This window comes from Urocitellus parryii, chromosome 3 (assembly GCF_045843805.1).
Source record: "Urocitellus parryii isolate mUroPar1 chromosome 3, mUroPar1.hap1, whole genome shotgun sequence".
Lineage (NCBI taxonomy): Eukaryota > Metazoa > Chordata > Mammalia > Rodentia > Sciuridae > Urocitellus > Urocitellus parryii.
This window is the reverse complement of record NC_135533.1, coordinates 189,164,196-189,178,581: the sequence shown is the minus strand read 5'-3', so window position 1 is coordinate 189,178,581 and position 14,386 is coordinate 189,164,196. Positions and strand designations below refer to the sequence as shown.

At 40.2% G+C, this 14,386-nt stretch overlaps 1 protein-coding gene across 1 annotated transcript in view; it reads left to right on the top strand.

Annotated features, from left to right (window-relative positions):
- The window catches only part of Osbpl10 (oxysterol binding protein like 10), a 270,528-nt gene that overhangs the window by 132,576 nt on the left and 123,566 nt on the right, over positions 1-14,386 (top strand). The window contains exon 4 of the mRNA XM_026406121.2: positions 4,035-4,226. Coding sequence (XP_026261906.1) covers positions 4,035-4,226 — 192 coding nt within the window. The remainder of the gene's footprint in view (positions 1-4,034; positions 4,227-14,386) is intronic.

Sequence of the window (14,386 nt, the reverse complement as noted above, 5' to 3'; positions counted from 1 at the left end):
ATATTTGGAACTAAACGCTTCCATGTTGTTCCTCAGACTCTTGTCAATATTTTATTTTAAATTAGTAGCAAGAATAGGATTTTGACATCCAAGCACAATTCTAAAAACAAAGCCTGGAGGTCTTAGACTGCTCATTTGTAGAAGTTGCAATTGGCTGCCTAGTGTCACTTTTTCTCCTGATTAACTGTGGGATTTACCAAGAGCGAGACTTTTTTGCTCACATTTATCCTGAGAGAATGCACGGGCGTGAATTAAACTGTGAGACTCCCACGGTTAATGGAAAATTAAAGGTTTTTTTGACTCAAATGTACTGCTTGTGAATTCGAATGACAGCCATTAAGTAATGATCATGGGGTTAGACAAACTCAGTGGAATAATTTAGGTGAATTTCTTGATTTATTGCCATTCATGGTAATATGCTGCAGGCAAAGCTGTCTATGACCATAGCTGTCTTCCTCTGATTTTTTGATGGGTCTTCATTTCTACTCAGAATTTAGAGTGGGGGGTTGGGAAAGGAGCTGGAGAGAGGGGGAGGGGTGTGAGATTTTTCATGCAGTCTTTATCTAATCTCTGACCATGTAAATATTAAATTATATTTTGGGCTTTATCACCACTTTGATCCTATAGAAAATAAGGTTAGTGGCTGCTATGATTTTTTTTTTCTGTGCTAAGCAACTTCTTAACATTTTAAAAATCAATAAGACCTTTATTGATCAAGTTTTAAGTGATATAAACAAACTTACTTTGGCTGGGCAGCCCCTGCGTGTCAGATTCTGTGCTAAGCATTTTATGGGCATGATCTAATTTAATCTTCATGATGGCTTTTAAGGGTCAATATTATACGTCTTTTAAAGATTAGGAAATTGATGCTTAATGAGAAAGCTTAAAGAACTCGCCCGAGGTCACGTGGCTAGAACCCAGTAGAGAGGGGGAAATGAAACTTGTCTGTTTAGCTTCCAAGCCCGGTGAAAAATCTCTGCCTTTTGTTGGATAGCAATAAGCCTTTCAAACACTCAAAATGTATTTCAGTGGACTCTTAATACTTGGGCAAATTTACTGTTATTAAAGGATTAGGGAAATAGCCTCTTTACTTTTTTGCACTCCGAAAGGATTGAGGCTGAGAGTAGATGGCTGTTGAAGCTCATTGTGATCGAGATGGATGTAATTCTGGTACCACACATTTCTCCAATTACCTACCCATGCCCTTATTTAAAAAGCTGCACCCAGGTTCCCATCTGTATCTCTATTCCTGTTATGTGGTAAACCAAATCCAGAGAACCTTCACAAATGGTTGTGGCTTTTCAGAATATCCCAGAATTCTGACTTCTACTTGGGTTTCCACTGTACTCCCGTATCTTAGTGATTTTAAATAAAACAATGAACTGTTAATGTTTAATAGTTTTTAAAACTGCCGTTGCCAGAGGCCTGAGGCCAAGACTACTTTGGATAACCACAGTCTGGCTTGTGTTCTTCTGTCTTTTTCTTATCCCAAATCCTAGGCAGGCTTTGGTCTTCTCCTGGAATGTGTTTCTGAACCAAGATCACTGGCTTTCTTCTTTTTTTTGACATTTGTTGCCAAATTAACGTCTTATTACTATCTTGAATTTTCAGAGTATGTGACTCTGTGTCTTATGTCATCAAATTGCAAGCATCTATAGGGAAAACTGTCTCGTACATATTTTTTTCTTTAGCATTTCACAGTAGGTATTCTGCTAGGCACATAAGAGGTATTCTGTAAATGTAACACCCAACAAGTATTCTGTAAATGTAACACCCAACATGATTTTTACATACAATTCAACTGCCTTTTCTCAAGCTAAATGAAGCATAGGAACAATTAGAATGTGAATTTTATGCAGTACTAAATTGTCTGATTTTTAATGAAATTTTTAATTTTAATGAAAATATAAAAAGCTCTAGATGTCCTTCCCCCACCCCATAACCTCTCTTCCCCTGCTTCTCTACAAATAACAACAACTTTATTAGTTTTATGTGTATCCTTCCAGAGTATTTGTTTCAAACAAATGATTTTAAAAGTGAAAGGAGTTGCATTCCACATTTGACACAGAACTTTGCATACTACAGAGATTCTGCACCTCACTTCTTGCATTTGAACTGTATAGCTTAGAGGTTGATGGAGAACTTTTGAGTATTCTCTTACAGCTTGGTGGTATTCCAAAATGTAGGTGTACCATCATTTATTTAACCTGTTCCACAGTGATGAACATTCAGGTTACCACTCTTCGTCATTAAACATACTGTTGTAGTGACTATTTAGTATTTGTGGCACTGCACTCGGGTATAGCATGTCTGTAGGACACATCTCCAGATGAGTACTTTTGCAGCTGGGTTGGGTCTGCCAGTTTGCTCCCCCCCTGCCAAGGTCTGCCAGCTTTCACAAACGCATTTCTCTATAGCCCTGTTGGATTGTGCACTGAGATGTTTGAAATTTTGCCAATTTTTTGGGTAAAAGATGATGTCTAGGTGGGTTCAGTGGTTCATGCCTATGATCCCAGCCACTCAGGAGGCTGAGGCAGGAAGATCACATGTTCAAGGCCAGCCTTAGCAAATTAGTGAGACCTGTCTCTAAAAATAAAAAGGGATGGGGATGTTGCTTAGTGGTAGTGTTTCTGGGTTCAATCCTAAGAACTACAAAGAAAAAGATGGTGTCTAAATGTATTTACATTTACCCTATGAATACAGTTGAACGTATTTTTTGTATGGTTTAAGCCCTCTCTATTTTTTGTGAACTGTCCACTTAATAAAGATGTGTAGATCCACAGTTTTTACTAGTTTATCACTCGACTCTATTGGTGGTGGTAGTGGTCCTTTTCCCTTCAGAAGTTTCAAGTTTTAGATAATCAAATTTACTTTTGTTCTGGCCTTTGGGTTTCAAAGTCTTAAGCCTTCCTTACCCCATGGCTATACATTTTCTTCTAGTTCTTTTGTTCCTCTTAATCTTTGGCCCACTTGGGTTCTGTGCTTGGCAGTTCAGTTGTTGAAAAATTCATAAGAATTCATAAGTTGAGATGCCATCAAATTGGAATTTGACCAAATTGGAATTTGGTTGACAGGATACTATAGATTGAAATGTAAGCCCTGGTGTGTTAGTCAGCTTTTTCGTTGCCATGACAAAAAGACCCAATGGAGAGCAATTTTAGAGGAGGAAAAGTTTCTTGCGGGGGGGGGGGGTGGGGTGGGGTGGGGGGTGGGGTGGGTGTCATGGTTTCAGAAGTCTCGGAGTATACATGGCCAACTTTATTCCTCGGGGCCTGAGGTGAGGCAGAACATCATGGTGGAAGAGGGTGGTGGAGGGAAGTGGCTCACATCAGAAAGCAGACAGCAGACTCCACTTGTCAGATACAAAATACCCCAAAGGCATGGGTTGAGCCTTAACATAATCATATCACTTCTAAGCCATCTTGCATTATCTCACACATGAGATTTTGGGGGACACCTTACATCCAAACTATAACACCTAGTCTGACAAAAAATGTGGGTGGATAACTTGGTGTACTTCTTCATGTAGCAAACATTTAAATACTGAAACAATTATTGTCTGCTGGGCCTTGGAGGGGATATCAAGATGAGAGTGAACAAATCTGATAGTCTCTGGACAATGAGGATGATCTTGTTGCAGTCCAGTAACAGCAGGGAGAGGCTGTCCAGAGCAGGGAATATGGAGCTGAGTCTTGAAGGTTTAACCGAAGTTTGCCAGCCAGGAGGGGAAGGGCATTCCAAGAAGAAGAAATAAAGAAAGCACAAGCCCTTAGAACCTGGGGGCATTTTCAATAGCTCTTCATGGCCATAGCATAGGACAGGAGAAACAGCAAGGGATGGGAGCAGGTCGGTTGATGGAAATTATGTGAGCATCTGTCCTGTTTGGGCATGTGGTGCTGTTACACCCGCCCCAGTGCCTCATCCTTCTAATCGGGTAAAGGGGAAGATTAAGAGGCCCCAGATGAATGGAAGGCAACCCTTGGTCATGTTTTGCAGGTCAGTTATTGAGTCTTGACCCCTGTTGCTTATTCTAGAGTACTCCAAGCTCCCGAAGCCGAAGTCTCACTTTGCTCCCCCATGGAACACCCAATTCTGCGTCTCCCTGTAGCCAGAGACACCTCAGTGCGGGGGCCCCCGGTGTTGTCACAGTCATGCATCACAAGTCACCTGGAGCTGCCCGAAGAGCCAAGAGTCAGTATTCCGGCCAACTTCACGAAGTCAGAGAGGTAGGCTTTGCTCTCCTACAAAGTTAAGTGGCCCCTGGGAGTCTGGAACTGCATTCACCTTGGCTCTGCCAATTGCTCTTCCTTTGGATCATCTTGATTTACCCCACTCCCCCAAAAAGGACCAGCGGTCAACCTCCCAGCCACATGGCCATGACTATCCTCTTGTTTTTTATTTAAAAAAAAAAAAAAGTTTGCTGCTTAGGTTAAGCAAGTTGTTGATGTCTGGTGTAGCTCAGAAAGCAGAGAAAGCAAGCCCACAGAAATGTGGGTGCACCCCAGTACTGTCAGTTACAAAGTGGCCACACTCCTAGCAAAGATGAGATGGTGCAAAATCGTGGAGACTCGGGAAGTAGTTCCAGGTGTTTGGAAACTTGGGTTCAACATGGAGCTGATCTCCCCTCTGTTCTGCCCTGCCGGCAGACACTGAGGTGTGTTGGATGGTGAAGAGAACACTGTTCTTAAAGTCAGAAGACTGTCATTTAAGAGCAAGTCTTTTAACAGCTCTGAACCTCAGTTTCTGCTTCTGTAAAACAAAGCTGGCTTTACCAGCCTCTGGGTGGGAGGGGAATGGGAGGATATCTTGTGATTTGCCCATAAGCTCTTTAACTGCTTTATAAAAGCAACATGAGATTGTCTTTTCTTTTTACTTGTAAAATTCTGGAAGTCATCAGTTTGGTGATTCCAGATCCATAATATTCATACACTCCTTTGCAACCATTGTGGAGAACAGACCATCTAAAATGACGTTGGTCCTAACTCTAGTTGAGTATGGAGGCTTTTTGTCTCGTAGCTTACTTGTGCCCTGGCAGCTTGTCACCTTATAGAAGGTAGTGGAGCCTCCCTCTATATCTCACAGGAGAATGGGATCTCAGACCAGGGTCTGGCTGCTGCCCGAGTCAGCAGTGTATCTCTAAAACTGTTGAATTATTAATCCATATTAATTGTACAAAAGGGGGTCATGTGTGACATTTTCATATGTGCATAAAATGTACTTTGTATCTTTCCCCCCTCACTGTTCTGTTTTTTAAAATGACATGAGCCAGGCAATGTTCTGACGGCTGGCTGTCTTGGCCCAATTCTGGCCCAGGGTAGGAAATAAAAAAAAAATCTTCTGAATCAAGTCTGGAGACACACATTAAAGGTCTTTTTTTTCTTGATATGAATGATTGTACCCATGAGTGTTTTTTTTTTTTCACAGCACCTTTTCAAAAACAGTTAAGGAAAATTAGTGGAAAAATTTCAAATCACCCAACTTCAGTTTCAACTTTGTTTTTATTTTTTCATATTTTTTGGCTAAATGTAAAAGAAAGTCATAAAGAAAGTCTAAATGTATCATTTTATCATTGCCGGTAAATGCATCAGTATTTATCTTTTTACACAATTGAACTTTTTTATGCAGACCTCATTGAAGTTTCTTTTACAAGTCTTTTGATCATAATCTTAAACTTTCAAATATATATTTATTATATTTGGGGGATTCTTTACATTCTCTAGAGTCTGTGATTATGCTGATCTGTAAGCTGAGGCCTAAAAAAAATTTGGGGCACTTTATTGTTTAATATACAGCCCAATCTTCTCTACCTCCATTTAAAAAGTCAAGTTTTTAAAAGAAGGTATTTGTGCATGTGTATAAACATGTTTAATTACCGTATAATGGTTATGTCTTTGCTTTGTAAGGTATATAGAATAAGTCTATATTGTAAAAAGAGATGTAAAGGACAAAAGTTGCCTATAAGCTTACCTCCCTATAGGAAACTACTGTCACCTTTACGTGAATTTACCTCTGAATTTTTTTTTTTGCTACATTTATAGGTATGTAAAAAATTATTTCTATGCTGTGATCTAAATTTCATAAATGATTATGTATATACTGCTTTTTCTCTTTTGCATTGTTTTTGCTCTTTCTGCCTATGGGGGTCATATTGAAGCTTCTCATGGAATTATTTAAAAAATAAGTGACTTCGTAGCAATTGGTTTTTGCATCTTTGGGTGACAGTATGTGTCTTCAGATTGCTTTTATGTATTGATGACCTTTCTTGCTGAAAATTTTGGGGGAGACTTTTTGAGATGTAAGTATTGGCAGTCAAGAGAACTTTAGGGTGCTGAGCTCCCCTACAAGGAGTTGAAGGTTCTGGTTCTTGGTTATCATTACCATTGTGATCCCACATTGGAGAAGGGTAGCTGTCATTTTATGAGATGGCCAGATCCACCTTGGGAATAACCTGAGCAAATCTCACCCCGATCAGAAAGTCCTGCACTTATTAAAAGGTCTTTATACTCTGAAATTAAGTTCCACTGTGTTTATCTACAATATAACTAGAAGAAAATGGAATAGCATTTTTAACCCAGCTGTATAGGGAAGATAAACTTATGACCACTGAAGCAATGGAGAAAGTCATCATATACAAGACAAATGTGCCTGAATATCAGAAGAATAAAAGAAAAATAGCCCAACCAAAGGCAATAGAATAAATATTAAATGGAATGCCACAGCATGGCTGAAAATAATGGGACAGCTTAAAAGATAGAGTGGTTACTATCTAAAATATGAAGAATTGAGATACCAAAGGTCAGAACCCAAAGTCCTCATAGGAGGCGGTTGAGAGGAGTTCAGGGGATTCAATGTCAGAGGAGTCTGTACGTCCTCATAGCATTTGAGAAACAAAAGCTAAGAACATTGTTGATGAAGTTGAGAGTTAATTATAGCCTATTATTGGTTGGGGTGTTCAGAAATGTTGGCAGTATCATACATCACGACAATTTAGTGATGTATAATAAAAGCCAAACGGAAAACTGCATTGCCTTTCACCCATATAGTCCCTATTGGAACAGTCTCTTGTGGAAACTATGGAATTAAAGATAAGAATTTTGATAACCCTCTTACAAGGTCATAGGTCCAATTCAATATATTATAGGAATGACTATGTAAACAACAATGTAAGATAATAACCATAGCAATTTAAGATGTCATGTCAGTGGTGCTGCTACATGGACAAGAACACATGAAACAATGAATATGCAGAGTAATGTACGCATGATAGATCCTATGTCCATTTAAAAAAAAAAAATCTCCAGGTGAAACAGCATTTCCTCAAAGTTTGGATTTTACCTTGTAAGCTAGATCTGGGAAACCACAAAGTGTTACAAAGTTATGCAGCAAGAATATTTCTAAAATCGGTGATATGACTATCACTGTTTCATAAATGCCCCTCCTCGAAGGCATATAATCTCAGAATAAAGGGCCACATGTTGTTCATAAAATTTAACTTATTCATACTGCATTTCTATTTTATATGTATCATCCTGCACTAGAAGACAGTTCATTGGAGACTGGTCCTGACGTCCAGATCTGTTCTCAAAGCACTGGTTACTCCCGATTCTGACTTCAGAAACGTCTCAGTCCAACATCTTCATGGCCATTGCCAATCTCCCTTCTATTTCATTCTTTACTGTTTCCAGGAAACCAACTTCCTAAGTGTGTTAAAGCATTTTTCTATCAACATCTTTTTGATTCCCTGTTGTCACCAGGATAAAGGTCAAGCCCCTTATTCTGCAAAGGGGGCCTTTTGTAGTTTGTACACTCTGGGGCTTCCCTGGTCTGCATGTTTCTCCTTAATTCTCTGTCTTTTACTACCCAGTGGGATACACCCCAAGTGGAACCTTGTCATGATAGAAATGTTCCATTTCTTTATTTTCCACTAAGAGTAACCACCAGTTACATGGGGCCAATGAGTTCTTGAAATATGAATAGTCTGAATGTGGAGCTATGCTCCAAATATAAAAAGCACACTAAATTTTAAAAAGTTAGTGTAAAACAGGGTAAAATGTTAACATTTTTAACAACCTTAGTATTTCCATTGATAATGTGGAAGTGATTTGTTCAGTTAATGAAAATTAAAAATCGTGGCATCTGTTTCTACCTTTTTAAATCGTGCAACTAGAAAACTAAGTTATGTACATGACTCACGTTTGGCTTGCTTTATTTCTCTTGGATAGCACTGCCCTAGAGTGTGAACTTGCTCACTCATGCACCCCTGCATTCATTCTGCAGGTACTAATTGAGCACCTTTTTTTGTGCCAGCCACTGGAGCCTTTTGTTAAAGGCCACATCTATCCTTTCTTCTTCCAGCCCCAGCATGACATGCTGGTTGAACAGAATGATCTAAGGGTCCATTCTGTAGCTGTTGGAGCATTTTAAAAATGGAATATGGAGGCACTTGGGAACTGCTCATGTAACTGAATGAACTGTAAGAGAAGCAACCTGGCGATGCTTTTGAGGGTTGTCGGGTTCATTGGGTCTTCTCTGGTAGCATTGGTGACTGACTGTACAGCCAGATGACTGTTACCAGGGACAAAAGTGATACTGGCATGAACCTCTGTGTGCACCATGGAATTGTTGTATAAAAATATATTTTTTAAAAAATGAATTTGACTCCAACTATTTAAGCATGTGATGATGGAAATGTATGACATTCGCTGTATCTTTTTTTTGGCATTTTGACTTTTAAATCTCTAATCCTCATGACAGGTTTTTCGTGTAGCTCACATTTAAATAGATACGAGTTCAATTGATACAAGGACAGTGTAATTTTCATGAAATTGTTTGCTTTCTGAAAAATTATAACCCAAACACGTGCATGTGCATGCATGTGTGTGTGTGTACACTGAGGACTTTTTTTAGTTGTGACATTTGAGACTTAAAAAAAAAAATCACACTTAATTCAGTAGAGAGACTTTGGATTTTTGTAGCTTGATGGGAGAAAAGGTCGTGCTGTTGAATGGAAATGAGTACGTGCAGCGCATAAATCTGGATTTAATTAAGCTTCTGATGATTTATTGGCAAATTAGAGTTGTTCTTTTAAACTTCTTAGAATTCTTATATATTTTGCTTCCAGGCACACATACTATGGAAGAAAGAGCTGTCGGTTCTACTGGTTTATACTGGGTAGGGAAACTGTGTTAAGGTAATATAATTTTAATGTGGTTTTAAACAAACCTTTTATGGAGACTAATTTATGGAGGAGATGTGTTTATGTGGCTCCAGCTATGTGAATTTATGTTTCTTCATGTAATTTCAATGTCATATTTACTTGATACACATACACAGGGAAGATCCTTTAATTAAGTTGCCATCTTTATAAATGGATATTGACTCAGGATGGTCTGGTTGGATCATGGTTCACCCATAGCCATAGTAAATGTCTGATCAGAAACCTTGATTCATGGACAGCCTCTGCTATAGAAGCAGTAACTGTAAACTACCTCCCTAATGAATTTTATTAGGTGATCAATTTTAAGGTAGTGATCTGCATTGGTGGCATTGAATACAGACCACCCCATCACCAGGGAAACCACATTTAGTATAGCAAGTGCATTTATCCTTTGTGCAAACAGTGATGACTTCTTAAAAATGCCCAGAATTAATCCTCCCATTCACTTTTTTGAATAATTGATGACAAGTAACGATAGCATGTATTCCTGGTAGCAATTTGCCATCTCTTGGTGTATGTTGGCTCCAGACCTCAGTTTTCAAAAACTGTGATGTGGAGGTAGTTAAAAATGGTCATTTACAAATGTTTTTAAAGAAGAGTGTTATTTTCAAATAAAAATATTACAGATCCTTACAATGTCAAAACAGGTAAAAGTGGCATTTTATTACTTTAGAAAACAAAATGGGCATTTATTGATCATGAAACAAGTTGACTGGAATAGTGAGGATTTATGACCCCCATTGCAATCCTCTGCATCTGTAAAATGTGAAACAAATAGCTATACAATCTGCAGAACAGCTTGGGATCCTGAGAGCACAATTTGAGGGCCATTGACTTTGGCGTTAACCAACAGTATATCAGGTGAACAAAAGAGAACACTGAGATAATGGCTTCCTTTGTTCCTCTTCTCTTGAACTGCTGTCCTGGGAGGAGGCCCTCATCCTGTGTGGGGAAGGCTGGGTGGGATGTGGGAGGCGGAGGTGGCCAAGTGCATGCTCAATCACAAAAGTAACTGCCTCTTCCAGAATACCAAAAATGTCCATAAGTTTCTACTCCTCACTGAGTGTTCTTTTCTTTATCTAAGCTGGCTGTAATGCAAATTCTTTTCCCACTTTTATCCCTTATTTCCCCAAAGTCCTTTTCTAATCCTGTTTATTCTGACTAGGCTTTTTTCTTCTATTTTGTAATGTTTAGAAATTATGTATTTACTTGTTTAAGTGGAGGAAGAAGAGTTGGATGTTGAAGTGTTTTTTTTAACCTATTTATTTCCAAGCCTTAGTATAGCACCTAGCATATAGTTAGGTGCTCAATTAAAAACTTGAGTGATTTCCCAAAGAGAATCGTAACCTTTGGGAAATACTTCTCCGAAGACTTGATTGAAAGTCTTTTTAAGGAAGGAGTTTCTAACCTTGCTGCATGTACTTATGAGTTATGGCCCCCAAATGGCAATGTTTTGATACACAGCTGTATGATACACAAATGGTGGCTACCTTCCACTTCAGCCACAGCATGCCTAGGTGTGTTCTCTCAGTGCTGGGTATGCTTCAGGTCTACCTGTTTTAGCAAATACCTCTGGCATGTGTGGGTTTTTCTTTTGGTGGTGGTGCTGGGGATTGAACCCAGCTCCCCACTAGTCTATCGACTCCTTTCTCAAAGTCATGGCTCCTTTCCTGTTAGGGTGACACCTACATATCTAAATCATAATAGTACAGGAATGAGACAATGCAAGAAAGTTTAAAGGTGAAATGATTGTGCTAATTAAGTTATGGCTCTCTTAACCCAGTCTACTGATGGAAATTAACTGAGTGGTAACTATGCAAGAAGGGTGTGGCGAGAGGAGGTGGGAAACTGGGGGCATGCCTTTGGGATATATATTTTCACCTTTACATTTTATTCCAATGAAAATCATAAACTTAAGCAATTTACAAAACATACACATGGTGTACATGCTGGAAACTACAAAATTCTGATGAAATACATCAAGGACTTAAATAAATCAACCTAGTGTTTTTCATGAATTGAAAAACTCGACATCATAGGAAAGTCAATTCTCTTATACAGTTTTAACTCAATGTTCCAAACTCCAAGAAATCTTTTTGTACATAGACAAGATTATGAAATGTATATGGAAAGACAAAAGAACTAGAATAGCTAGTTGGGGGGGGGGCAAAATGAGAGGAATTAGTCTATCCAATTTCAAGATGTATTTTATATTTACAGTAATTGTAATCATGTGGTACTAGTGGAAGATAAATGGAGCAGAATGGGGAACCCAGAAGTACATCCATAAAAATGTCTAATTGATTTTTGGGGAAATGTGCAAATTCATTTCCCTGGAGGAAAGATAGTGTTGTCAGAAAACGATGCTGGAGCAGTTGGACGTGCATTGGGGTATACTTTTCCTTCTTGAGTATTTTGGTCTCAATGGTGAAAGGGCTGGCTAAATAATTGGTGTTCATAGCCTCTATAACATGAGCAAAGCTGTTTCTTATTGTTGGGATCTTACTTGTGTCAAGTTTTACTTGCATTATCATCAAGTCAGCCTTGATGGGTCCTCTCGTTGTTCCCATCTTATAGATGGAAAACTGAGGAATAGAGGCTGAGAGAAAGAGAAGTGTATCGGCAGGGTTCAGCCTAACTCCCTGCCCACAACATGACTTTTTTGCAGTTCCCATGTTGAGTTTGACTATAATCTGAAAACATTAAATGGAAGATTCCAGAAATATGGATGTTGTAAAATTGGGCACCAGGGATGTGAATCATCCCTTTGTCTGGTGTATCCATACTGTGAATGATAGCTGCCTCGTAGCTATCCCCGTTAGCAGATCGACTGTTGAGGTACTGCAGCTCTTGTGTTCAAGCAACTCTCATTTTAATAACGACCCCAAATGCAAGAGTAATGACACACCGTAGGCACCAGGTCATAAAACTTGGGAACGCAGGTTGACCATGGCACTAGTACTGTATGCTACAGAGACTACAGGAAAAAACATGGAATTCGGTTCTTTCCAGTTTCAGGCATCCACTGGGGGTTTTGGGATGTATCCTTGTGGCTAAGGAAAGGCTGCACAACAAGAATCGTACTGCAGGGAACTGGTTTACCCAGCTGTGGGACTGTCCAAGATGGTTCTAGAACCTATTGGGCAGCCATAGTGGTATTATCTACAGACACAATCTCCAGGAAGCCTCGGCTCTGTACTTACAGCCGTCAGTGAACTAGGCCCCCCCAGACTGTCAAGGTAATCTCGCTTATTTAAAGTCAATTGATTACTAATTTGAATTGAATCTCCAAAATCTCTTGCAGAAGCATCTAGAGTCATTTTCAAGTACATGGGGATTATAGCTTTGCTAAGTTAAGGCCAAGAGACCTCAAAATGAGAGTCAAACAAATGAGGTGGTTGATCCTGGCCAAATGGTTGAGGGACTTGGACCCCTCATTCCATGTAGATGACCAGATACTACTGTCACATCAGAGGTGGGGACTAGAGTGGTGGCAGCTTTCAGGACCAGGGCTGCCTTGTTCTCCTGAAAGTGTGTCTGATGCCCTTGATCTCTGTACCCTTCCTCCTGCCGCCTGGTACGTGTCATACCCCAGTGAGGTCTTGATGAATTTATTTACTTGAGCAAGTCACCAGAACATGGCAGCTTTTATAGCATTCAGACCAGTAACCTCAGTTCCTGTTCTTGGCCAAGTCATGTCACATGTATGGTAAGTGGAAATATCCAGCTGGCTTTTCATGTTGACGGATGATGGGAGTAAAAGTGGCTGGCAGAGGGTGGCAAAAGTAGGTGCAGGTCATTACAGATTCCCAAACGTGCCAGGTTGCTGCCTAAAAGAATGGAAAGGCCCCAGAGCTGCTGCAATCTACCTTCTGACTTCTCCTGCTGGACAGGCAGAGGAGGGGATGTGGTACCCAGGGGCAGCTTCCAGCAATCCTCTTTCTCTCCAGCCTCCACCTCTTTGTGGAGCCTTCCCAGCCTCTAACACTAGTTGAATGGAGGAGCCAATCTCCCAGTTGCAGACTCTGTCCTTCCCTGAACACAAGGGCTGTCCAATCCCAAGTGCTGTGTACTCTGCAAAACATGGGAGTCCCGGTTACTTGGCCCGTATGTACAGGGCCATGATTTATACCTGAGAGGGCCTGCTAACAACCTCTGGCAGTCTGAGCACTTCCTGCCCTGTCCACTAGTGACTAAAAGAGGAGAGGAAGGCTCAAGTAGCTAATTATGACCAGTTTATTGAGTTTTGTTCCTTGTGACTCCACTAACCTGACCACAGCTGATCAAACCAGATATCTCTACATAGTGTTCCAGGCCAGCTGCTGGATTTGAGTTGATCTTAGAACTCTGAGGAGGGCCATGTGGTTGCAGTGAGATTGACTGCCCCTTTGGGGGGAGTATGAATGGGGAACTAGGCAGAGGCCAAGAGGTGAAATTGATGCCAACAGAGAGTAAGCAACCAAGTCACAAACTGGTGTCTTCTAGTCATGGTATGAAGTTGTGAGAAATTGCTATGGAGTTGCATTAGTTAGGGTTCTCCAGAGAAATGGAACCAGTAAGGATACGTGTACATACAGAGTGAAAGGTTGGTTTAAGGAATTGGTTCGCCTAATTATGGAGGTTGGCAAGTAGAAAATCTACCAGCTGATCTGGCAGTCCATGCTGTAGTTCAAGTGTGAAGGTACCTGCTGGAAAAAATTTTCTTACTTGAAGGTCAGTCTTGTTCCGCTTAGGCCTTAACTGATTGACGAGACCCATTCAAATTATGGAGGGCCATCTGCTTTACTCGGGGTCCACCAATTTAAATATTAATATCGTCTAAGAAACACCCTCCCAATAACATCCAGAATGTGTGACCAAATATCTGAGCATCATGACTCAGAACTAACCTTCCCAAGCATCCTGAACTTTTCTTCTCCTTGTAGTCTTACTGCCCATGTCTATTCCTTGAGGTCCCCTCATCTCATTTCTGGAAAGCTCAGGGAGTCTATCACCAGTCCTACCATGCATGGCTACTGTGTGCTCATGGGTGGGTCCAGAGCTGGTCTAATATGAGGAATGGAATGATGCATATAACCTGGCTTTTGTCCATGGACCTGATAATCTAGGTGACTAACATGACAGTTGTGTGGTTCACTGGTAATAGGAATGGCAATAGGAATTCACTAG